The 27,614-nt window shown below is 40.6% G+C and overlaps 1 protein-coding gene across 7 annotated transcripts in view; it reads right to left on the reverse strand.

Annotated features, from left to right (window-relative positions):
* The window catches only part of GNAQ (G protein subunit alpha q), a 349,957-nt gene that overhangs the window by 74,308 nt on the left and 248,035 nt on the right, over positions 1-27,614 (reverse strand). For all 7 annotated transcript variants that reach the window (XM_042911855.1, XM_042911857.1, XM_042911853.1 and 4 more), the window contains 3 exons: positions 26,370-26,524; positions 8,557-8,685; positions 5,874-6,003 (listed from right to left, as the gene is read on the reverse strand). In XM_042911855.1, the coding sequence (XP_042767789.1) occupies positions 5,874-6,003; positions 8,557-8,685; positions 26,370-26,524 (414 nt within the window). The remainder of the gene's footprint in view (positions 1-5,873; positions 6,004-8,556; positions 8,686-26,369; positions 26,525-27,614) is intronic.

A 27,614-nucleotide genomic window follows, 5' to 3' on the forward strand; every position in this document is an offset into this window, starting at 1 on the left:
AGATACAGATTTAAAGCAAGTAAGTTCTCTAGAATTTTATGCTCTCCCAGATCACTGAAATCGTTTCTAAAAACAAACAAATTCCACTTCCTTAGCTCTTCTCGCCTTTATTCTTACATCGAGCTATGAGTTTAGACCACGTGGCACTGGCCCATGACAGACTTTGATGTTAAGGCACCACTTTACACGGACAGAAGCTTAAGGGACAGCCCTAGGAATGCTTACTATTTGCTTTCCTGGGGGCATGTTATTGTGGATATAACTTACTCCCTCCCACAGCATCTCTTTGTGAAGGTACAGGAGTAGCTCGGTACCAGAGGCAGCTAACTCGTTTTAAAGATAAATGAATCTTCTAGCAGGCCACAATTACCTCCTTTTCTTGGTTGCTAAGAGATGCTTAACTACACTTGTGAACTGCTGCTAAGACAGGTACCTGGTTCTGCGATTTGTATTTCAATTCTTAATCTCACCCTCCAATCCTTACTGTCCTTTCATACAGACTTTTCAGGTGATTTACTTTATCCTCCTGTGTATGCGTATTTGTAGACACATGCATGCTAATCGACAGCCATAAGGGGAAACTGTCATAAATTTTATTGTATTAAAATTTATGACTCCATCAAAAGACACAATTAAGAGAATAGATGGCAAGCTGCAAAGCAGATGTTTGCAGTACGTACAACAAAAGGCTCACATCCACAGCATGTAAGGAACTCCTAAAAAGCAGCAGGAAAATGATAGATAATCCAAACGAAAAATGGACAGAGATGTTATAAATGACAGAGCTAAAATTCCAACCTGATCTTACTTTATTTTAAAACAATTATTGTTTCGCTTATTATTTGTTAACACTCTCCCGAGCCACATCATCAATCACTGTTTACCCCATGGTCATGGTAGAAAATCTTCCAAATTATTTTCCTTTTTGAGGGCGGGGTTAATAACCTTCCCTATAATAATTGTATGTATATCATTCTAGAGATCAGATTATACTAAATACACTCGTCAGCAATCCGCCTTTTTCATGTAATTCATCCTATAAAAAATATTGCATTGATTGTACCAGTATGGCTTCAATGAAGAATTTGAAAGATTTCCAATATACAGACACACGAGTAGTGTCCACATGTGGCTGGTCTGCCACACGCTTACCAGCAGGAAGTACATGTCCCTGGTTCAAACTCATAAATGGTGATCAGAAAACTTCCTCCAAGCTTCCTTCAAGTCGTACGAGCAAAGAAGTTGAGGAGTATAATAATATGGAAACAGAAAGCCTGAAGGATGAAAGGGGTGAGGGAAGGGGTTTCAAAAAGGAACAAGTGGCTAAAAATGAACAAAGGAATGTGGAAAAGGGAAGAAGAGTTAAATATAAAAAAAAAAAAAAAAGTAGGACGTCTTTCAGGAAGAGCCTTGTTAATCGGGCCATGAATCTGAGCCAAGTATACCAAAGTCTGAGGAGCAAGATCAAGTTTCTGATTTCATAATTTAAGATCAATACAGGATGTGAGAGCCAACCCAACTGAGAGCAGGTATCATAACTCGGCTCTTACTTTTAACTACTTCTAAGTTTCCTATAGGTCTTCCCTTTGAGGTGCAATTTCTTTTCTCAAGTTTTAGTCATTTTCCCTGCCAATGCTGAATTTTATATGAAGAAAATCCCCAAAACTCACTTGGGAGTTTTTGGAACAGAACAAAGTCCAGGGTTCACACCGTTAAAGAAAATGTTCAGACCGTGGGTTGTACCTGAATGACTTCAAAGGGGCTTCATTTTAAAACCTAAGAGAAGAGAAATATTTCCGGGTTCAAGAATAAATGTTTAGGGAAAGCATTGCTGGGGAATCTATCTTGGTTCAAAGGAGAGCTTGGGGTGTGGGATCTACCTTGGTATTGTATCAAAACTAAAGCTTAATGGGTTGTGACCATTTCAAAATTTAATTTAATTTAAGTTAGAATGGCACATTCGAAAAGAAAAGTGGAGGAGAAAAAAGCTGGACAGTCTAGGAACCATGGTCTGTAAGACGGCCCCCGAGTCAAAGTCTGAGAAATTATCATCGTATTTGTGCTCAGATATTCATGTAACAGAAAACCAGAAAAATAAAGACTAAAAGAGAGAGTGCGGATACATGTTGATAAGCTTAAATGTGTTATGGGAATGCTTCCTGTGGGCTGCGGGCTCTCACGGGCGCTTAAATAATGTAGGCACCGAAGGATTACAGTAGAGCAGTGGGCTCGTGCTGATGTGTTATCACAGGGAAAAGAAGACAGTAAAGACAATATGCAAATCTACATGGCACTGCAACCCTGCTCGATCTCACTCACTATTGGGTGATGTGTGTCCCTCTCTGGAGGAAAAAAATAATAATAACAAAATTAATTCCCCAAGCTCCAGGAAGGCTGAGAATCTGGAAAGACGAAAGCACATCTGCATAAAAACTTGAAGATTGATACCAAAAGTCTTAGAAACATGAAAAGCAACAGCAATAATCCAAAGTACTTTCAGCTGGTTTTGCCTGCGGCCCGCACTGCCTTTTCCAGAGTTCTCCAGGACCAGAGGGGAGGCTGATAGTACCCATTTCCAGGTGTTTCTCGCACATATATACCAAAGGAGGCACCGCAAGGTCTGCTTTGGATTAAAGTTATGGACACCAGATTTCAAAACCAAGAACAAAATGTTTCAGGAGTTCATTTCAGTTTTGTCTCACCAAAACCAGAGAATTTGGGGAAAGGAGAATGCTATAGTTCTGAATTCCCTTAATGATTTAAGGAAGTGGAGAGCCAAAGGCATTTTCATATATTAGTCCCCCCCACCCACCAAAAAAAGACTGTGACTACATCCTGACATTAAAAAATATTTTTGACAGTGTTCCCTAATTACCAACAGTGATGGCTGTGGCTAGCAGGACGTAATTAATGAGCGGCATTGCTCTTATTATGCTTAAGATCATCTGCAATATTGCCAACAGACTTGACTTAAGGTCTGAGAAAAGAGCACCATGAAATGGCTTTGATCTCATAGAATTACAAGGTAGGCTTTAAGAACATTCCCAAGTGGGGCGCCTGCGTGGCTGAGTGGGTTAGGCTTCTGACTTCGGCTCAGGTCATGGTCTCACGGTTTGTGAGTTCAAGCCCCACGCCCGGCTCTGTACTGACAGCTCCAAGCCTGGAGCCTGCTTCGGAATTGGTGTCTCCGTCTCTCTCTGTGCCCCCCACCCCCCACCTTTCATGCTCGGTCTGTCTCTCTCTCTCTCAAAAATAAATAAACATGTTAAAAAATTTATTTTAACAGTCACAAGTGATCAGGGAGTCCTAAAGAAAAAATAATAGATTTATTATCTTAATTTGTAGCATAATGCATCACCAAGGAATAAATGAAACTGGCAAAATATTTTTAGATGAATGTAATGCCTGTACATTGAATGGCAAGTTACTGTGGAGACTTTAGTTATGGTATCTGATCATCAAAACAATGTCATCTTATTCTAATTAATATAATATACTATTACACAAAAACTAGATATCCATGAGCAATGTCAGGTAAAAACTAGGATAAATAGAGAGAGCCAAAGCATAAGAGACTCTTAAAAACAGAACAAACTGAGGGCTGATGGGGGGTGGGAGGGAGGGGAGGGTGGGTGATGGGTATTGAAGAGGGCACCTTTTGGGATGAGCACTAGGTGTTGTATGGAAACCAATTTGACAATAAATTTCATATTTTGAAAAAAACAACAACAACAACAACAAAAAAAAAACAAAAAAACAAACTAGGATAAATAATCTGTAATGTCCAGATAATTGAAGAACTGAATTTATGTGGTAGAATCAGGTGATGACCTACCTAAGGAACTGAGGTAAACTGATGAGCATTAAGTCACAATATATATATATGTCTTTACAGACACAATGTACTTGCCTTGTATAAAATGTGGATAAAAAAATGTGTACTGATAAACATTTCCATTTCTCTAGCTAAAATGTAAACAGTGACATAAGAAATAAAACTATGTGTGCTTCTTACATCTTCTGTGTAGTTGATAAATTTTATTTTACTGGACAGCAAACTAGAGAGATCATGTCCCATATAACGAAGGCCTTCCTCTCCTCTTACTCTCTACCCAACAAAAGCACATCTCTTTTATGAGGCCCTTCTGGGCAAAGTTCATTTTGTTTTTCATTTTTTGTATCTCTTTAGATGCCCAGTACCTAGCACATAGTAGATAAGCCCTCAAAACATTTTCTATCTTGATTCAACGTTTGAAGAAATCAGAAAAGCTGTCTTATTCTGTTCCCAACTATGATATGCACTACATTCAAAATACTATATCCAAAGATTAAGGAACAACAACTGAACACAGATATGAAGACAGAAATACATATAGAGAGATTATAACTAAAATTCTGATGGTAATTGCTTACCTTAAATCTTGGGAACTGATTGCCTTGTATTTTAGCTTGCTTTTCAGGCACTTTTCATGGTAGCTACAGAGGGCAAGTGGCTGATAAAACATTCTTAAAAAGTTACTTGTTTCAAAAGCCCATAACTTGTAACCCTGAAAAGATTCTGAAATGCATGAATAGGTGAATAGGTAACTCAGCTCTATATGGGATATTGGTTCCTGAACTTTTTTGTTTTTTATTTTTTGTGGAGGAAGGGAGGGAGGATCTTAAGCGGGCTCCACACGCAGCATGGAGCCTGACACAGGGCTGGATCCCATGACCCTGGGATCATGACCTGAGCGGAAATCAAGAGTCAGACGCTCAACTGACTAAGCCACCCAGGCGTCCCTCCTGAACTCTTTATCAATCCTACATACAAAAGAAATGCTATAAAGGACTGCATATTTATTTTGATACAGATATTAATGCTTCTAGAAAAATAAAATATTTAAAAGGACCAGAAGCGAACATTCTTCTTTACCAAAAAACGTATAGTATGGAAAGTGTATTTTAATATGTCAGATTGTGTTTTAATCAGCTAGTGGAGATATCTCACTTCCTTCTCTTTGTTTTTTATCCTATCAGAAGGATATTTAATATTTACTGTTGGCAGGTCTGCAATGTCTGCCTCTAACAGGATGTCAGGAATCTTTTCCATTCCCCCAACACACACGCACTGAACTCCAGCTCGAAGTGAGTTTTCTATGCCCCTGCATTATTCTCCATAGTCAATTCTGACTCATCAAGACTTTATCATCCTCAAAATCCGTATTTATACCTGTTAGGATTTCATGTAATGGGGAGAAGAGTATAAATACTGAATCAGTTCTCCACACAAGCATATCAAGGGTATTTTTCCAATCATTCACTGCTTAGCAGAGATAGAATTATGCCACAGTCTATAGAATTCTGTAAGAGCCGAAGGGCCACGTCACCGAGACACTTCTTGGCTCCACAATGAACTGATTCAGAACCCAGCTGCAAAGTCACTCACATGTGCCAAGAGAGGTTTTGAGTACTCTTTGGGACCCACCCAACACCCAAACAATGATTTAAACTAAACGAAAACAAAACAAAACAGGCTGACTGGCTCCAACACTCCCAGCTCCATCCTGTAGGAAGAGTAGGAAAAGGGCTAGAAAAAGATGTGAGGGGTAGCCTAGGGATTTCCATGTTATTTTCATTTTCTGAGTGTTAAAAGTATAAAATAGGGTCAAATTAAACCTGAACACACGGGCCTGCTCACACATCTGACAAAAGAGTTTACCGTTCTCATTACACCATGTGCTACCACAGGGTTATTTTTATTATTTAAAAAATCCCCAACCCAGTAGTCAAAATGCAGTGAAATAAGTTTACCCCATGCTCCACACCCTGCATCCTCTTATTTGTATCAGATATTAAAATGATAATCCATTGCCTGTCCAAAGAGCACTCACCTCATTGTCCGACTCCACGAGAACTTGATCATATTCACTAAGCGCTACTAGAAACATGATAGAGGTGACATTTTCAAAGCAGTGTATCCATTTTCTTCTCTCTGACCTCTGGCCCCCTACATCGACCATTCTGTAAGGTTAACAATATTTATATTAATAGCATGTAAAGAAAAAAATTCAACATAAATATAGCTTTACTTATACTCTTAGGAAAAAAACACTCTCTAAAAAGAATGGTCACCCAAGTCAATTCAATGACTTATTAAACATCTACTAATTTTCTGTTACCTAACAGTCAAAGTCAAGACATTCCGGGTAATAAGCCGCTGTGGCTACAAGAAAGTTATCTGATGTGTGTGAAAATGATAACTTTGCAAAAAATCCGGGACTGAAGTCAAGCCAAATGGTGTTTTACCTAATCGTGCACAGAAGAGTCAGGAACAAAATATGGTTTGTGGTAAGCTATAAGGGCAAGTACTGACTTCAGTTTCTTTTTCTGTGAAGCGAGAATGAAGATCCTGTGTATTTCTCAAGGACACTAGAAAGGACTGTAAATACATTTAAAAGATACAAGATGCTATGTATTTCAATATGGGTGTGTGTGATGCTTCAACTAAGTGCAAACAGGACTCCACTGATACTTTATCCAAAGGGTATCGTGACTTGCTTTCTCCTTCCAATATTGGCAATAATTTGGGACAAGTCCAGTCATGTTGCGTAACCTGACTCAACTGGCCTTATGCACAAACCAACTTGTTAACCTGCTACAAGTCAGGTGTATAAAATGTCAAGACGCTGTAAGAGGCATCATTCGAGCTCTTTCAAGGATGTGTTTTTAACACAACTGTGTGCTAGTTACTAGTTAGGAACCACCAACGACATCAATTAATTTGAGTTTTAGTGTTCGTATGAAAATATCAAGCAATACTTGGTACTGAATCCAAGTTGCTTCAAACTGTTCAATCCGTATCTCAACTAACACGTGCACCACATTTGTGGGATAAAATGCTATCAGAGAATGAAAGCTGTAGGTACACAAGTTTGAGAGTAGGGCTCTTGGAGCATTTCTTAAAAACTGCAGTTATTCCTGGTGTCTCTCTGCCTCCAAGCATTAAACATAAACTAAGAAATCGAGGATCGTCTAGGGACTGCTTCTCAAAGTTCTCTAAGGCAAAGAAGAGATATTTAAGGGGCAAAGCAATGGATTCAGGGAGACCTATAAACTATGGACATCAAAACTAAAATTCTTAAGTTTTTAGAAATATTAAATTCTAGCTCTTTCCCCATGCCAAACAAACAATTCGCTACTCATTCACATGAAATCCTCACTCTATAAAACCCTGTCACTCTGAGCCCTGTAAGATGCTTCTGATGGTGGCAGGGAATTACTCTTCTTGGCCATTACTTTTACTGTGGTGGCAAAAACGTCCTCTACAGCTAGTGTACGTGGTGTAATAAAAACGAGATGCTTCAGAATTCATTAATAATTATAAAACAATGAGGAGATGAAAATCTCTACGAAATGCCCTACATTTTCTGAAAGTATTCTGTCGTAGAGTTATAAGAGGGAAGAAATTTGGGTGTTCCCAATGAAAGATCTTTAAATGGCAGGAACTCAAAGCTTAAGTGATCCAGAATGCTGGAACTATAAGGAACGCTGGCGATCATCTAATGCAACCATTTTAGAGATGAAAAAAAGGAGGTTCAGAAATATTTCCCAAACATCACCCCCTTTACGGATATGTCTATGAGTGTGGCATTTGGCGGTCAGGCATAACTGTAGGGCAGAGACTGATTCGACTAAAGTCCAGAGTACTTTGTCAGGGAATGACAGACAGCCTGCTCATCTGAACCACTGTGGAGTCACTCAGGTCACATTAACTCCTATTTCACACCCCTGTAGCGTATGTAGTTGTCTTCGATGGCATAGGCTTCCCCAAAGAACTCAACTCTCTGTGCTCAAAGACATATTCACACGGTTTCATTTCTCAAAGCACAATGTGGTTTGTATTCTAACTAAAAGTACAACAGAGTGATTAAATGAAAGCATATTATTTTTCTTTCTTAAAAAAAAAAATTAGAACACTTCTGAAGTATTACCCACACAGAACAGTAACAGAATTTTTCATTCTTTTTTCCTACATACATTTAGACTGGGCTAACCAATCCATTTTCAAAATGACATATTCTGAAATTTTTCAAGCAAGTTACTTTAGGAATATGAAACACCCCGTACTGTTATTGCAACTGAAGAATTTTGCATTGGTACCAGCACGCTTGGGAAACAACACGAAAGCTTGTGACAGCATATAGTTTCTATTATTAGTAGGGTCATAAGATCATTCATGTATTATACAAATCTAAAAATCTATGCTCACAGTTAAAATGATTCTCAAAGAGTAATAGGATCAATGTTTAAGTGACTGATTTTGTTCAACCCCCAGCAAACTAAGATTTCATTGATTTCTTTGTGATCGAATTTGAAATGAGACACCTGCCCACACACCTTTCCTCTACTTCCTCTTTCTGGAACACGTTATTTTATTTGTGTGTCTAATGATAATAATTGGTATAAAGGTGATATTGTTTCAAAGTCTACAATGGATTTCAGTATTTGTAGAGTTCACCAAATGTACTCAAGGCATAGGAGCTGGAAGGTGGGTTTTATGGACTCATTTACTACCTGAAAATGACACTTTGTAAGTCAAAGGGGTATTCGATGATCCCTGTGGTGGGGACTCGAACTCTAAGCACATCTTGTTGCGTAGGCAGGTAGGCGGGGTCGGCAACACGGTCCAAGTCATTAAGATAGCTGGAGGAGGGAAGACACAATGAGAAGGTTAGGACACCATCAGGCCAAATCTCCCTATGGAAATGGAAGGGCAAAAATAAATCCTAACAGGTAGAGAAGAGAAAGAAAAATTTCATCAAGTGACAGAGAAATTTGGAAAGTTGAAAGGTAAAGTCAACCTTCCATTAGTCACAGCAAGGTTACCCATCTATGGATTACTTGCTTCACAGGCTTTCTGATGCCTTCTCTTACTATCAGAACCCATACAAAAAGTAGAGGGGAAAAAGAAAAGAAATTCAATTAACCTTTTACCTTCTACTTGTTTAGCAGGTCTGATGGGTAAAGCAGGAGGTTAAAGCAAATAGTTTTTGAATTACTTACATAAATTTTATTTGTCTATTTGTATAAATAAACAGATAACAGTTACATATGAGGTCAGGATATATTCATATGTAAGACTTGCTTGGCCCTGGAGAGGATGGGCACAGATATGGTTTCAAGCATATATATTTATATTTTTTATAAATAAATAAATATATATATATATATATATATTTTTTTTTTTTTTTTTTTTTTTTTTTTTTTTGGTCTTTTTGCAGAACATCAGTCTTTTCCTGGAATGTATTTCCTCATTCCCCTAAAAGAGGACAGCAGCATACCATGTCTTAAATTCTGTCCAAAGCTGAAGTCATATGTAATTAATGTGAAGCCACAAGATTTGAGATTTCTGGTTACTGAGGTAACAATGTCTAAGGTCAGATATTTCCAGTGTTCAGAGTCATCACACCCAAGCTTTAAGTTTATCTGCTTATATGATACTTTCCATTCCTTAAAAAAAAAAAAAAAAAAAAAAAGCTTTTCATTTTGAAATAATTTTAGACTTACAAGAAGTCACAAAATTATCACAGAAAATTCCCCCTGTACCCTTCACCCAGCTTTCCCCAATAATAACAACTTACATAATGACAACATACTATCAAAACCAGAAAACTGATATCCATCCAATACTATTAACTTAACTACAGACCTTATTTAGATTTCACCAATTCTTTCTTTTTTTCTTTCTTTTAAGTAGGCTCCACACCCAGGGTAGAGCCCAACGCGGGGTTTGAACTCATGACACTGTGATCAAGACATGAGCTGAGATCAAGAGTCAGACGCTTAACTGAATGAGCCACCCAGGCAACCCCTAGATTTCACCAGTTCTTAAACACACACATTTTTGGGGGGAAGTGCATAGTTCTAAGACATTTTATCACATGTAGAGATTCGTACAATCCCCAACACAATCAGGATACAGAATTGTTCTGCCAACCGCAAAGAAAGTGTCCTGTGTGCTACCTCTCCTAAGTCTGGCAACCACACATATGTTCTCCATCAGAGTAATTTTGTCACTTGAAAAATTTTATGTTCCATTTACTTTTCGTTCTCTCAAGTTGCAAAAAAAAATATTTTGCAACTCTGAGAATGACATGATTTGATATAATTAACAGCCAACTGGTGAAAAGGACTGGTCTGCATGGCACCCTAATGATTTCAAAGACTTGCTACTCTCCTTGGCCCTGGAAAGGATGGGTGGGCACAGATACGGTTTCAAGCACGTAACTACACAAGTGTAGACGCACAGTAACTCACAAGTAAACAAGATTTAAAGAACAGATGGCCCCATTCACTGAATGAGAAGGGATTACAATCATAACACCTTTACGCCCACAAACAAGACAGTAAGTTTTGATATACACAACATGAGATGTCTGGTGCAGAGTGTGTTATAAATCACCAAGTGCACACTCAGTTGACATGTCCTAGGTAGGGGAAGGATTCTGTCTCACACATTGCTATACCTGCCTTAGTACCTAAAAGAGTGCCTGGCAGATAGTCTTATATGAATATTTTTGGGATGGATAGATGGTTTTCCTCTGCTGGTATTTAGTTTTACCATTATTTAAATACTACTGTTACCAGTGGTGTTTCCATATAAATTATATTATTGAATTTGAAACTGCTTGTTGACAAGAAATATTCCATTAATTCTCCAAGATCGATGCATCATTAAAAATAGTAGAGCTAAGAGACTTCAACAAGGAAATAAAATAACTGCTTTTTTGGAGGCATATCAATGGTTTGAGACAAAAAAGGATCATCTTGGAAATTCCTAATGCAAAGCAACTAAGTAATTAGTATTCTAGTGGCCTTACCCAAAACACATCAACGATTCTCTAGCTGGCAATTAGCTCTCTACTGACTGATAGAAACCAGCCTCATATCTTCAATTATTATAAAAATGGCCGGAGGATGAAGACAGGAATGCTGAGACAATACTGGTGTGGGGGACAGGAAGAAAAATGGACAGGATCCAGAATTTTAGTCAGTATCTTGGCATGGCCTTTGAGGTATCTGATGGGGTTAACAAGCCATGTTTTGGAAGCTGGTTTATATCTCATTCTACAGATAAACCGGCTCATCACACTATAAATGCAAAATCAGTTGGCTAGTCAGTAGAGATGGAGTTTTCAACCACATGACTTGAAAAACTTGAATGTACATTCTGAAACCCACAAGACCATCATTTATTTAACTACCGTCTATAAAAATCAATTCAGAGAAATCAGAGAACTTCTAATTTACATTGGCAAGCTGGCTCAGAAATATGCTACCCAATAAACTATTTCTACTCACTTAATACAATTCACAGAGGTCAAATGGAGGGTGGCTAATTCTTGTACATAAGGTACTGTCATGTCCCCGCAGTAAAGAGAAATCATGGCTTTCTGATTCTCAAAGTACTAAACAGGCTACTCGTTGCCACTCCACTTTTAAACACAAATGTGTATTTGCACAGGAGAATTTAAAGTATCATCACATGAAGTGGGAAATTATCTATCACACTGCACATGATGGGGCAAAGACAGAATCAGGGTACTGATTCCACAACCAAAAGAGGCACGTAAAAGGACTTACTGACTGCCCTAAAAATATTGCCCATGGGGTGTCTCTGTGAACCAAGGGCACTACTAAAACACTAGCTGAGTATCTAAAGCATTCATACTTGCAAGAGTACTTTTCCTTCTTTATCTTTCTTTTGCTCCTTTTCTCTTTTTTTATAAAGGTTTATTTATTTTTGAGGACCCGCGAGCTGGGGAGAGGCATGGGGGGGGGGGGGGGGACAGAGGATCCGAGGCAGGTTCTGTGCTGACGGCAGCGAGAGCCCAATGCGGGGGCCTGAACGCATGAACCTGAGATCATGACCTGAGCCGAAGTCGGATGCTCAACCGACTGAGCCACCCAGGCGCCCCTCTTTTGCTCCTTTTCACTGTCAGTATAGTTCACAGAAAGTAACAACCACCTCATAACAAACTTAGACTGAGCACTTACTTGCTGCTTGCCACACTGGGTTCCGTCTGTTCACTGCCCAGGTGGCAAGAGCAAGGAAATAACTACTGAAGATGCTCCCTACATTTCTGACTAAATGAACTGCACTTCTCGCTTGACATTCTTTTGGCTTTGCCTCCGTTGGGTGGTGGAAAAGGATTGAAGATGCGTTGTGGACAGTGAAACAGGCAAAATATGTATGCAACCAAGACCCGCAGTTTCCAGGGCGCCTGGATGGCTCAGTCGGTTAAATACCTCTTTTTTTTCTATTTTTTTTATTAAAAAAAATTTTTTTAATGTTTATTTATTTCTGAGACAGAGAGAGACAGAGCATGAGTGGGGGAGGGGCAGAGAGAGAGGGAAGCACAGAATCCGAAACAGGCTCCAGGCTCCGAGCTGTCAGCACAGAGCCCGACATGGGGCTCGAACTCACGGACTGTGAGATCATGACCTGAACCGAAGCTGGACACTTAACCGACTGAGCCACCCAGGCGCCCCCAAATATCCGACTCTTGATTTCAGCTCAGGTCATGAGCTCTCTTGGGATTCTCTGTCTCCCTCTCTCTGTGTGCCTCCCCTACTCTCTCTCTCAGAATAAATAAACATAAAAAAAAAAAAAAAAAAAAAAAAAAAAAAAAAAAAGACCTGCAGTTTTCACTGCCAGGAGTGGGCCAATGAGGAGAGCTTGCTCCTGTGTAAGCCCCACCCATGTGCCCCCTTGGCTCTGGGCTCACAGCACTTTCTGCATTTCACGGCTGCTTAGGGGAAAAAGCCACTCTGTTCCTTTAGAAATGGGGTTAAAGAGCAGAAGGGACCAGCACATCCTCATGTGTTGATTCCTGACACATTGTGAGGGAAGGTAATAGAAGAGTCTCTGAACTGAACTGTGCTTTACATCGAAGCATCTCATATTCTGAAGAAACACTTGGGTGGAATATGCCGGTTGGGCAGGGGGAGGGGGGTGCGGGGGAAGAGGTTCATGGTGGATTATTCCATTCATTTAACCTTTTACAAAGAAACACTGAGGTCTGAACAAATTTATATTGCAGAGTAAATTCAGAAAGTTAATTATAGCTATAATTTGTTTTGTAGGAATGATTCTGAGCGGCTGCTGAGGTCATTCTCAGGGTGTTGCTATGGTAACAGGCACAAGGTACATTTCCAAGGCAATGTATGTGTAACAAGTGGCTGGCAGGAGCTCTCTCCTGATGTCAGGGAGACAGATCTCCCATGGTATACATGGAACTTCTTTAACTGTCTAGGAGACAAGACATATGCAAGAGTGCTAGAAAATGGGAGGTTTAGTTGGTAAAACTCACCTCACTCCCATCCATCCATCCAATAACTTGTCATCGCTTTGAGATATTTCTAATTGATAACTTGGTAAGTGATTAAAAAAAAAAAAAAAGTCCTCACTATTTTTCCACGTGTGTTTGTCCCGTCAGGGTTCTCACACTCAGTGCGATCAGGGACCGTGACTACCTTTGTTCGTGTCTGGTCACCAACACTTAGTCGAAGGACTAGACACAGCGGCAGGTGCTGAACAGGGGACAAACTGAAACAATTTGGTGGAAAATGCTGTAGTGGTTAGAACAGCAAGTTACACCTTTTAGGAGAAAACACAGGAGTAAGGGGGTTGTTAGCTACCTATGTAATTACCTGGCTGGGATATTACTCGCCTGCATCATGTAAGAACTAAATTTTGAATTTAAATGCCTCTGACGAATGTAGAGACAAGACAGAAAGGAAAGGCATCATCTATTTAATTTCATTTAGCAGCTGTACTTCCTGCTCCTCTCTAGGTCCTGGCCAGAGAATGATATAATTTGTATATCTGCTTTATGCTTGTCAATATCAAGCTTTCAGGCCTTGGAATTCCCTCTAACCCTGGGCAAATGGAGAGAGTGGTACTTTACAGACAGAAAATTCTCACACACTCTCCTTAATGGAAGAAACGGGTTTCTGATGGTTTTCAGTGAAAAACAAGGCATTAAGAAAACTCATGTAGTAAAATTTCAATAGTTTCTTTCCTACCATGAGAAAAATGCAGGGTCATCTAGAAATCACTGATACATTTTGACCATGACATTCTCATAGGTGCTAAGGCCAGGAGATTCCCAGGACATAATCCCTGCCTTCAAGAAGTTTACCGACTTGTGTCAAGAAAAGGGTTATACGAAGAGGCAAAATGGTGAAGTTTATTAGGGATAGAATGAACATTCACATATTTTGGACAGAGTCATTTTCTGGGAACTTGTTTGAACTGTCTCTAATCCTTGGTGATTATCCACAAAGCACCCTTCTGTAGTATGAGTGATTTGATTAAGGAAATCATGCCCATTAGTTTATCATCACACCTTGTAGCTGCTAAATTCTTTATATATTTAACTTCAGGGTCACCTCTGGCTACAAAAAAAATAAGAAATTCAGAAATAGGATATAATTACTTTAAATGATTAAAAATATAGGAGAAAAGCTTAACTGTCCCTAAAATAAAAGCTCCAATCAAAATAATTATGGCATTTTCTCTCTTGAATGTTTTTAAAAAAAAAAATTCCAATTATTCCTCTTTTTTGACAATAGGTTGTCAATAACAGTTTTGAGTTCACCTTCCCATTTAATTTATGCTCCAATCTGACATGTAATGAGAGCCTGTTTTTGACAGAAACATCTTTTTAAAATCGAAGAGAAAAAAACCCACCACCTATGACTGGAAGGGTAATTGAAAAGAAATTAGAAATTAAGTGGCTTTTTTTAAAGGCAAGAAACATGAATAAAATTCAGAGATGACTCAGCAGGTAAACTATATCACATTACAGCTGTGGTTAAAAAAAAAAAATGTAGTAAGTTACAGGCATACAACCCTCAGCAATTACACCAAAAGGGGGAATACCTGTGGGTGGTAAGTGAAAAAAGAAATCTCTGACATTTGGTATAAATCCAACCAAACATAGTAAGATAGATGAACAGCTCCTCGGAGTAGTTAACCTGCTATGGGCTGGTGCCGCGCATATGTGCCCGCATCCTTCAATTCCCGTGGAAGGGCCTGCTCTCAACAGGCTGCATTTATGACAGATTTGCAGCTCAAGTCAGACATTAAAAGGAAGTTCTGGCACAGAAAATGGCTCCGGGTAGAATTTCACATTTTTAATTATTGAAAAGAAGGTTAGAAAAACTAGGTCGGCTTCATCAAAAAACCTAAGAAGGCCTCATTGTAAGAGGAACAGTCTGAGGGGAGTTCAAAGCTGGATCACGCCAGGAGATCTTCTTGGACACTGTCCAAAGCAGCTGAAGCTAAGGAGACAACCAGGAACACGTGATTCCTGTACAGGTACCATGTGACCACAGGGGCTCGAAGGCAAAAAATAAAAAAGAGCGAACGTTCAAAGAACAACATGGAGGGAAGTAACAGTTCTGCAAAACTGCCAGTCGCCGGGGGCAGTCAAGTACAGGGTCTGGTGCCCAACCTCCTGCATCTGGCAGGTCTTGTTGCAGAAAAGAACCTGCCTGGTCATCTGGTTAGCTGCACAGGATTACTCATTACGCAAACGCTCCCATCCCGTGAAGAGCTCATTTTGTGGGGGGGCAAACCAACTTTCCTCCTTCATTTTTAACACCTGGCACACCATGATCAGCGTTCAAGGAAGGGCAGCATGTATCACGGGGACTTGGGTCCTGAGGAGTTGTTTTCAGTACAAAATTACAGATTTAAAACAAAGATCACCCAGTGGTAGCAAGTAGGTGATATCCTTATGGTTTATGAAAACAACTCAAGGGAGAATATTCTGGGGGATAAAAGAGAAGTCTAAGAAATCATGCATTTCAATTATCCTTGGCCAAAGAACTAAACCGACTCAGGAAAGCAGATTTGTAAAAGTAAATTAAGTGTCTCATAAAAAGATCCTATCGCTGCATCTGTTAAATAGTTTCAGGTTCTTAGGAATCTTATATATGGTTAGTTGATACGAATGCTTCAAATAAAGAGCGCATCGATGTCAAATGGAAAATGGGCCAGGCAACTTGTGCGTCTGCTTGGGTCATGGAGATAGATTTTTCAGTCTGTTGCTCAAACAAATAAATCGATCTTATAATTAAAAGCAAAAGCAAGGGGCGCCTGGGTGGCTCAGTCGGTTAAGCGGCCGACTTCGGCTCAGGTCATGATCTCGCGGTCTGTGAGTTTGAGCCCCACGTCAGGCTCTGTGCTGACAGCTCAGAGCCTGGAGCCTGTTTCAGATTCTGTATCTCCCTCTCTCTGACCCTCCCCCGTTCATGCTTTGTCTCTCTCTGTCTCAAAAATAAATAAACGTTAAAAAAAAAAATAAAATAAAAAAAAAAAAGCAAAAGCAAAATGAGAAAAGAGAGAAGAGAAAGAGAAAAGGGAAGGAAGAGGCCTTTTTCAATTTGCTGGTCTGGCTTTCTGCTTTATTTGCCTTTTATGTGGTAACTTTCAAAGCTGCTGACTAATTCTGACAAAATTTTTACACTTCTAAAACATACCAAGAGGGGCGCCTGAGAGGCTCAGTTAAGCATCAGACTCCTGCTTTGGGCTCAGGTCATGATCTCACCATTCGTGGGATCAAGCCCCCCATCAGGCTCTGTGCTGACAGCGCAGAGCCTGCTTGGGATTCTCTCCTTCTCCCCGTCTCTCTCAAGATAAATAAATAAATATGAAAAAAAGTAAAACAAAGCAACTCAAGAAACATCAGAAAACTGCTTTTTATCCTTGCCTGCTTGTCCTGAAATGTAACGATAGTGCTTAATTCAGTTAATCTACACAAACTTATTGAAAATCTGTTATATGTTAAAGCTAATGCACTCTGTGTGTGTCAGAGGGAGGGGGGCTGGCACAGGGAGCTGGTACAAAATACTTAAGATATATATATCCTTTGCCTTGAGGGACAGGAGGCTACCTGGGAAGCTAAGATAGCACAGATGAATCAATTAAGAAATAATTAAGTGCCAAATTGTGAGCTGCTAACTATGAAGGCCATAAGGAAGGAGAGATGATTATGAACTGTAGTCACGAGAGAATAGTGTGGAGAAGTGGGGGATGAGTTACACTGAGCAGACAAAATGAGATTTGGGTAGGCAGAAACGAAGAGAAAAGAAAGATGGGAAGAAATTAGGAAAACCCAGAAGTTACTCACTTTTTTACTATTCAGTCATTCATCCAATTACTTTCTCCGAAAGTCTACACTGAAAGCTAGGTACTGTGCAAACATGGAGTGCCAACCATAAAATTAAAAAAAAAAAAAAAAAAAAAAAAAAGATGCGAGTCCTGTCCTCAAGGAGCTTGTAGTCTGGCAATGGAGATGAATGTGCTTTAAATAACTACACTACAAGGCAGGGGCGCCTGGGTGGCTCAGTCGGTTGGGCGTCCGACTTCAGCTCAGGTCATGACCTCACAGTCCGTGAGTTCGAGCCCCGCGTCGGGCTCTGTGCTGACAGCTCAAAACCTGGAGCCTGCTTCGGATTCTGTGTCTCCCTCTCTCTCTGCTCCTCCCCTGCTCATGCTCTGTCTCTCTCTGTCTCAAAAATAAATAAATAAACATTAAAAAAGTTTTAAGTAACTAGAGGCTCCAGTGGTTGTAGGCAAGCGTCAGCCATGAGAAAAAACACGACTGATTAAAGTAGGCATCTCAGTGTCATGTCCCCTTAACTTGGTTGGATGTTGGTTCCGTAAGATCAGAACTTTCATTCTGATAAGGATGATCAGGTCTGAGCAGCTGGTCATAGTAAACTAATTGTACTAATTACAGATCAAAATTCAACTCATCACTTTAAATCAAGATGCCATAGTGATAATGAAGCATCAGGGTCATCCGGTCAGAGTTAAAAGACTGCTTGGCAGGCAGGAGTCAAAATAAAGGGACCCAAGTGACCTAAAGGGTTACATGGAGACAGCAAGGTTCCAGAGCTCACTTGTGACTGAAGCTAGAGTTGTCTTCTGCTCAGGTACCTGTTCTATTACAAAAGGCTGTCAATTCTACCCTTGGATCCACTGATGGTTAAACCTATCACACTCTCCTTAACCCGCTGTTCCAGGTACGACAATGAGCAAAAGGCAAGACGTGTAAGACACAATCCTGGCTCTCAGAGTCAAATCAACTCAATGAACATTTCTGGTCATTCATGCTACCTTTGGTACTAGACAGGGAATATGACAGAGGGTTCTCCGATGCCCACTTCCTATCAAGTTTTGTTGTGCAAAGCAGCATTTACTGAGTACTGCGGAAGGAATACAAGCCATCCATTCTCTCAGTAATCTGAAATCTAGCTTTGGGTTAATTCAGAGGGCAGGGGCCCTAAGGTAAGTTCTATCTAAACACAAGTGGACGCAGAATACCAGTTGCCTGTAAACATTCAGTCTTCTCTAAGAGATACCTGCCATTTGAGTTGTGGGGGGAGAAGGGGGCAGGCGGGGAGGTAAAAATCAGACAGGGAATATTCTAGGCTTTGTGGGCCATACGGTCTCTGTTGCAACTATTTAACTCTGCCAATGGGCGCAAAACCAGCTATAGGTAATACATAAGCAAATGAGCGTGGTTGTGTTCCGATAAAACTTTATTTATAAAAAAAAAAACAAAAACAGGCAGCAGGGCTGAATTTGGCCTGTGGGTTTGCCAATCCCTGTTCGGGAGTAACAACATTCCTGGTTTCAACTGGGGACAGTGCCGTCCTGGGGAGACTGTGGAGAAGAGGCCGAACTACAGAAGCTGAAGATGCTGGGCCAAAGCGTGAGTGGGCAGCAAGCTGACAATATGAAGCATGTCACTCGCACCCGCTATGCCCTTCAGGCAGGGTGAATGAATGGCAGACAGGTGCCCTTTCCCTATTACATCGCAGTAATGAAGCTTAGAGTATAAAGCATACCCAAGTCTTATCTTAGCATCTCTGAAGTGCCAAGGGTTCTAAAAAAGGAATAATAAAGACCCGCATCTTAGAATCATCAGTTCACTGTGGAAGACAAAAATTTTGTTTGTTTTGTTTGTTTCATTCTTGCAAAAGGTTATTAGGAGATACGGCTCATTAGATGACAAAACAGAACAAAAATAGAAGTAAATATGTCACTCAAGTGAAAAAAAAATGACATACTATTGTTGGTCTTTTCAAAAAGAGCAAACATATTCAATATCCATGCCCTCTTCTGGGCTCAAGATGGCATTTTGAGTAATTTAACCATGTAGAGAATAATCTTTGTTCATTCCATTCTCAGGGAAATTTGGGGGTGCCAGGTTTTCACTTGACTGCATAGGATAGTGGTTTCTCAGATAAAGGCAGTCTACTGTAATAGATCACAGGATTTCAGAATTTAGAAGACAATTTAGAGATTATAGATCACACACCAGAGTCTGGAGCAAATGGGGTTTACTTCGTCACAACCCCAGAGGTGATGAGTGGCAGAGGGAACTCCATCAAAGACTAGACCTTGACCCACTGTTCTCTTGACAAGACGATAATCTTGTCTGTCTCCAAAAGCCTGCAGTAGGGTTACACTTCCTTTTTATCAGCAGATGAAGAGTAAAGTCAGGATGGCTCCAAGCGTCAAAGGAAACGCACCCTAGAGTTAACTATTTTGCTCATCAGTCAGGAACTTTTTAGCAAGGTATCTCTTCAAAAGAATTCAGCCCTAAATCAGGTGGATATACTGAGTCTACCTCTGAAATTCCTATTGCATTTTGAGCTCAACATTCAAATTCCTTGCACATTTAAAAAAAATTTTTTTTATTTTAACGTTTATTTATTTTTGAAACAGAGAGAGACAGAGCATGAACAGGGGAGGGGCAGAGAGAGAGGGAGACACAGAATCTGAAACAGGCTCCAGTCTCTGAGCTGTCAGCACAGAGCCCCACGCGGGGCTCGAACTCACAGACCGCGAGATCGTGACCTGAGCGGGAGTCGGACGCTTAACAGACTGAGCCACCCAGGCGCCCCTCCTTACACATTTTTAAATTAAGTTAAAAATTTAGGCATGAGGTTAAAAGTAAGCTCCAACAGTGACTTACGCCCAAAAGCCAATTTACATATGTGTTTTGGATTTACAGAAAATTTCAAGAAGGTGTCTGATCTGCTGAGCTCCGTGGAGGGAACTTCAGGAAAGGCGAGATTAGGGATTTATTTGGTCTCTTGAGGTGAACACAGAGCAGTCTTTGCCAAAAGCCTGCAGTGTGAGGACTTCTCTCACTACGTGCCAATGTGATGGAGATTTAGTACTGTAGGCAGTGAACTCATTTGACCTGATGCCTCAGTATATTAAAAAAAGATGGTTAACCCCAGAAAAAAAAAAAAAAAGAGTAAACCTACAGCCATCTGTTTATTGTGCTCTTTATCTAAAGATATTCAAAGCCCTCAGCCTTTTTTTTTAATCAGTAACAAAAAAGTTAATAAGAAAATTCACAAATTCACAAAACTCTCCAGCATCTTAGAGTGCTATTTATTCTTTTGATCAATAAAATTAGAAGGATATACCAAATGAAAGTCAATTGCAAACTTATCCAAAACTGCTTATCTATCTCCTAGACTTTCCCATTTCCTTGCTCCTGGGCTGCCTGCCCACTGTTTATTATGATCAGTAAGTTGGCTAACCAAAGCAGAAAGAGGGAAGCTCAAATGACTTTGTTGTAGCTTTCTTACTGGCTCTAGTTTAACTCCAATAAAAAGTTAATGGATAGAGTATGGGGGGAAAGGGTTAAGACGTGAGGCTATAATACGAGGCGCCTGGGTGGCTCAGTCGGTTAAGTGTCTGACTTTGGCTCAGGTCATGATCTCACAGTTTGTGGGTTTGAGCCCCGCACTGGGCTTTCTGCTGTCAGAGGGCCTACTTCAGATCCTCGGTCTCCTTCTCTCTCTTCCCCTCTCTCACCTCCCCCCAACCCCCGTCTCTCAAAAATAAATAAACACACAAAAAAAATATTTTAAAAAAAGACTAGAGGCTAAAATAAAGAAATAATAATTCTGAATTATCCGTGACTTAGAACATCTTCCACGGTGTATGAATAATTGACATGTTGTTAAACTGGGTAGATTTTCTGGATGATAATCAAAACCCTGCTGGGTTTATTTTCCAGTAAACTCTACATAATTTTCCTTCTTGACCTCATATGTACGGAACTACCTATAGGCAACATTTATAAAGATTAATGAACAATTCGCATCTTCTATGGTGAGTGATTTATCTCATCATAGACATTTATCTATTAATCTATCATCTATTCATCTAACTAGAGTCAGTTTTCTATCTCTCTCTCAACCATCCATCCTCTGTAAAGCTGTATTTCACAGTGATTAAGATCTGGGGCTTTAGAAGAAGAAAAGTGATTTGGACTCCTACTCCTACTCTTACTAACTGTATGACTTTAACCAAGCTACTCAACCTCTCTGACAACCGGTTTCCTCTACTGTTTGATGGGGATCATAGGAAATATCTACCACTTTAGGCGGCTTTGAGGATTAAATGAAATAATGCATGTGGAATCTGACATATAGTAAGAATCTAACTACATACAGTACAGAAGTACACAATCTAACATAGAATAAGTGTTCAGCAAACAGCAGTTACGATGATAACAGAACTTTCCAGAACTCAGACCTTCAAAAATAGCAGAAGAGAAAGAAACAACAACTTTGAATGCTTTCACGGCTCTGACTTCACAGTTCATCTACAATGGCACCTACATCATGACCGCACCTACATCATGGTCAATGAAATAGTGGAAAATTACCCATCTATTATTTCATGAGACGATCATCTGTGAAGGTCAAACATGAGCAGTCACCGTCAGGCTCTGAGGAGAGAGACACTTTAGTAAACACGGTAACAGGTACGAAAGAGATGTGCAAAGTACTAACCCACAGGACACAGTGACTCACTACCTTTGGTGTTGGGCAACACTTTCAAAGAACAGACCACTGACCAGGGTCTGGAAGGATGAAAAGGAGCTCACCGCGTAGGAAAGAATAAGGACATGCTTGGCCTCTGCTCTCAGTACTCCTGGCATGTGGCCGGCAAGACTCTCGCCATCAGCAGGGTCCTGGAGACAACAGCTGTCGTGCTGCCGACTCTGAGCAGATGTGCGTGGCCCTGATTCTCACACTGCTAGAGATGACATCTGTACGTGTCACCTGAATCTAAACTGAAGAACCACAAGTGGAGACACTGCTCGAGAGAGGTGGTCCTGAGCTCTGGAAGAGTTCTGGAAGGTGATGATATTGTTTAAGAAATCACGTCCAGAACACCAGTGAGGTGTTGTTTAATTGTAAAGATAGAACAATGCAGAAAAATCTTTAAGAAGTATAGGAGGGAGATACAAATACTAAAAATACACCAGTCGGGGGCACACAAAAAATGTCAGAAAAGAGGTAACAGCTATCTGGAATACAGAGTCAAGAATTATTTTGAATTATTTCTATTTCATAGTTATTCTGTGAAAATGAAGTCAGTACTGGGAATCAACGGTGCTCAAGATATGGGGCCCCCATCGTTTTGAGTGTTCTTCCTGCGGTTCCCAGAGCATCCACTTGGGCTATACACACGTGAAATGAAGCAGCAGGTGGGTGAATCCCAAAAGCCACAGGTCCTATCTTCGTGGTGGGAGGGCTTTCCTAGCTGAGGGAAAGGAAAAGTGCCCGAGCCTAACTGGGGAAGAAAAAGGGGTCTCTAATACTCAGGGCTCCTGACACAGTGGAATTAAAGGCCGGCCAGCCAAGCTGTTGGCCACCGCTCTATAAAGAGGACTAACTCGTCTTGGGAAGAGACCAGAAACACGGGGCCAGCTAACTCAGGTTTCCACATACAACTCCTTACATAACTGGTAGGAATACCCTGGTTCTACTTCCCTTGAAGTAAACAGTCTTCTAGCGAAAATAAAGAGGGGAGGGGAAACCCCAAACAAAATACAAAACGCCTCCCTAGGTTTCATGTAGCTAAACTGACCAAATGTTCCTGCTTAACCAGGATTCCCAGGTTATGCCTTTTATTTCAGCCTATTAATAGCAACCCCTTCCTTCTCAAAATGTCCTCACTGGAATGGTAAGTTGTACGGTCACCATCTATTTAGTCTATAGAACAAGTTACTGTAACAAAAAGATGGAAACATATACTTTTTAGTAGAAAATTTGTTAAAAGATAATCGGATAGCCCCAGCCAAGGAAACAGCCTTGTATTTCACAGAAGAATACCAATGTGGACCAAATGATAAAAGTAGAAAATGTACTCTTTTACAAATCCTAAGGGAAGCATTAAATCACACAAGACTTATCAAATGGAATGGAAGCCATTAAGTGAAGAGTTGATGGGGAACCAGAGATCACCCAGTGACAAAATAACGCCACAAAGATTGCTTTTGGTGGCAAAAGGAAAAATAGAACTTTATAAGGGAGGGCGTCAGCACCCTAATACCGTGGGGAGCCTTAGCTGCGCCCATGATGGGCAAACAACATCTCTTAAAATGCAATTTACTCACAATTAGCTTGAATCGAATCAAGTCTTTAAATGTAATTTCCAGCTTACAGTAAATTCAAGAGACAACGGAGCAAGTTAATTCATACTACATAAGGCAATCAGGCTAATCTCTTCAACATGCCAGTGAAATGCGTACAGGCCTCTACTAGATCACGAGAGCCTAAGGGACACATAAACCAACGCAACGTGTACTCCTAAAACCGACCTACTCTATAGGACATCTTGGAAGAATTTGGGAAGTGGGACTGTGAACTGGGTATAATGACAAAAAGGACTGACGATTAATTTTAGGTGTAATACGGTATTATTTACTATGTGGGGAACCGTCCTATTTTTTTTTTAAAGAGATAGATCCTGAAATGTTGGTATGTAAGGATCTGTGATAATTTACTTTCTTAGTTCTGCACACAAATATGGTTAAAAAAGAATTAGGTGTATGTGCATACACATAAACCAACATCTATCTATCTATCTATCTATCTATCTATCTATCTATCTATGTGTATAGTTCAGAAAATCAGCTTCTCCACATCGCCATTAGGGGAAAATAGAACTGTTTAAAGAATAATCATTTGAAGGAATTTAGATCAGCCTGCCCCAGCTGCCCCCACATGTCTGTCTGACTCCAGCATAAGGGATGTGTCCAAAGGCATGTTTCTACGGTTCACGCAGCCTATACGACAGGATTCTCAGCGGCTTTCCCAAAATCACAGTGCTAACAGGAGGTTCAAGAAATGGTCTTAAATAGCTCTTTCCTTAAAAGAGCTGATGTTGCCATGTCCTCTTATTGTACTAACTAACGGGTACCTGTCTAGAAATCCACAAATCTAAGCTAAGGAATGTCACCAGACACGTGTAGAGCCTTGTCTCAAGAATATATGCGCAGCAGCTGATACAGGTGTCCTCGGTGCACACAGGAATCACTCACAGGGTCTATTCCCAGAGCAGAGGCAAAATCATTTCCTAAGGGGGAACCCTGACCTTGGTAAGCACATAATCATTCGACACTGCTTCTCTGATGCCCTAATGGCAAGACCTCTTTGTAGGGAGAAAAGTTACACATGGGTAAAGACTAGAACAGGTGAGAAGGGGGAGAGACGGGATTTATGATAAAAGTTAACAGATCGGGGTTAGAATGCGATGAGAGACTGGAGGATTTATTAGTAAAAAGAACTTGGTAACGGGGGATTCATTCCTTACTAAGGGTCAGGAGAGGCATCACGGCAGCACAGTGAGAAGTGGAGAGGAGTGACGGGAGAACTCGAGAATGGCAGATGAGGGTGGAGGGGAAGCAAGCAGATAGGAGGAGACATACTGAGCAGGAACAGGGAACAAGGGATAAAACACAACAGCACCATGGGGAGATAGATGAAATCTGAAATGGCAAAGCAAACATAAGGACAGAGGGGGCAGGAAGTAAGAGAAAGACAGCTGGTCAAAGGTTGAGGGGGCAGAATTTGGAAGAGACAAGAGCTGACTGCATCTCTCATCTCTGCACTCACAGAAACTTACACAGTAAAGGTTCCGGAGGGAGGGCGGGAGGGAGGGACGAGGGGCGAAGGCAGGCAGGCAGGCAGGCAGCGAGTGGAAGAGAAGCGACGGGAGGGCAGTGAGATGAAGGTGTGGAAGAAGGAAAGAGAAAATAAGGAACGAGGAAAGCACACATTCCACAGGCACACCAGGGGATTAACACTAGTTAAAACACGACAGACATGGGGATCATGAGCCTTCTATGCCACGTTCTAGAATTACGGAATGCAAATTTACCATAGGAATACAAGCACTGCTGTGACCAGGCCACATTTCTGTGGCTGACCTGAATCATAACTGATCTTACGCAAATGCCTAGAATCAAAGTCGAAACATGATCTACTATATTGAGAAAACAGAATTGATCAGCTCTTGGATCTTCCAGGCACCATATGTGATGCCAACCAGCCTCTGGGGCTCCTCATTTTCCCCAGGGTCCTGCTCTCATCCAGTGGGTCACTTCATATGAACTGGCCTGAGGCTGTGGACTTTTTTCCATCCATTCTTCTGTCCGCCCAGAACCAACACCAAGAAGCGAAGCCTGGGTTAACATAATTAATGTAGACAGAAATCTGGCTAAATACTACAAAAAGTCCATTTTTCAGGCGCCTGATTATCTAGATTGCTGACTACATTGATTACATTAATCCAACAATTGCCAGATCTTCACTTTCTTTCTGTTGGGCGAGATTTAATCTAGAGAAGTAACAAATCTCTCTAGGATGCAAATCTCTCCCAGGACACGTGATTTTGATTGACAGCTCACCAAACAATTTTGGAATGCATGCAAAATTAGACTCACACGAATTTTCATGCAAGGGCAAACCTGTCCATCAACATAACAGTGGTTCCCCGAGAGCAGTCAAGGTTCTGCGTCTGGAAACTAGAAACTAGGAAGTGTGATGTGTGAGAAGGCATAATCGAGAGTATTTGTTTGGGGTTTTTAATGTGTGTACGTGTTTTCTGGCACATGACAAAAGGATCAGGAATTTGTATGAAAAGTTATCATTACAGGATTTCAAATCACAATGGAGTATGTGTTTGAGTACTGCTGGTCTGCAATTTGGTGGAAGCAATGGGTGGGTATAATTCAGATTCCTTGAGTTTTCAGTTTGGTTTTCAAATGGAAAACAGTACAAGAAATCCTCTCTCTGACTCATGATGCCAGTCTGTCCCTTAGAAGAGTCTACATGTATGAGGTTGGCACAGGTTTAACATGTGTACTTCCTAACTGGAGTCTGAGGCAGATACCGAATACAAGTGCAAGAATACAGAAGTTATCACTGCAGAACACACGAAACTGAAGAGAAAGATCCAAGGGGCCTCCTTGATGAATACTCACTATTTGGTAGAGTCAGACAACTGATATTCTCGTCGTCTATCATAGCATTCCTGGATTCCAGGATCATTCCATAAACTCTTTATTGCATCTACGTATGGATTCTCAAAAGCAGACACCTTCTCCACATCGACTTCTCGAACTAATTGTGCATGAGCCTGCGGAAAACAAACAAATACAGCGGTTTTAATCTCTCTGTCACTGAACACTGCCTTTGGTTTGCACGTCACACTGCGCACAACTGAGGTTTTCCTTCATGTGCTCATTTTCAACCTGGTTTATCAAAAAGCAATGCTTCATTTCTTTTTTCCTTACAGAGAATCCAGTCCCAAATCTTTCCCTCTACAGTAAACCTGGAGGCTACGTAATGTTGATTAGAGGAAAACAGTGTTCAGCTTCCCATCAGAACAATGAGGATGTCATGCTACACATATGATCATTTCTGGTGATTATCATAATCCTAAAGCAAAGAACAGGAATAATTATGCCCTCTGTATTTATAGTTCATTATAATCAAACACATAATACACTCAGCCCTTGAGTTTACGTCTTAGCATAAATTTAATCAGACTCTTAAAATAATCAGGTTTAATTTCTATCATTCCCTTTCAAGATAGGATATAAAACCCCCAGAAGAACAATTCTTATCAATGATTTAATGTGAAACACAGTAACCATTCCCCCTCCATTCCAACACACCTTGACCTCCAGAATCTTTCATACATGCCTTATCAACATTATCAGATTGAGAATTCTATTCAACTTTTTAACAAGGAAAAAGGACTTTGTTATTTTCATTACAACATTTAGTAGGAAAAAGGTAAGGAGATTTTAAAAAGGTTTTTGAGGGGCGCCTGGGTGGCTCAGTCGGTTAGGCATCCTGACTTCAGCTCAGGTCTTGATCTTGCTATTCGTAAGCTCCAGCTGTCAGCCTAGAGCCCGGCTCGGATCCTCTGTCCCCCGCCCCCCACCCCTGCTGCCAGACCCTCCTCCATTCTCTCTCTCTCTCTCTTCCAAAAATAAATAAAAGCATTTAAATTTTAAGAAAATGTTTTCAGTCAAAAATGACTAATGGCTTAGTCAATTGGGCTTCCAACTTCGGCTCAGGTCATGATCTCATGGTCCGTGAGTTCAAGCCCCGCATCAGCCTCTGTGCAGACAGCCCAGAGCCTGGAGCCTGCTTTGGATTCTGCGTCTCCCTCTCTCTGTCCCTCCCTGCTCACGCTCTCTCTCTTCTCTCTCTCAAAA

Source organism: Panthera leo, chromosome D4 (genome assembly GCF_018350215.1).
Source record: "Panthera leo isolate Ple1 chromosome D4, P.leo_Ple1_pat1.1, whole genome shotgun sequence".
NCBI lineage: Eukaryota > Metazoa > Chordata > Mammalia > Carnivora > Felidae > Panthera > Panthera leo.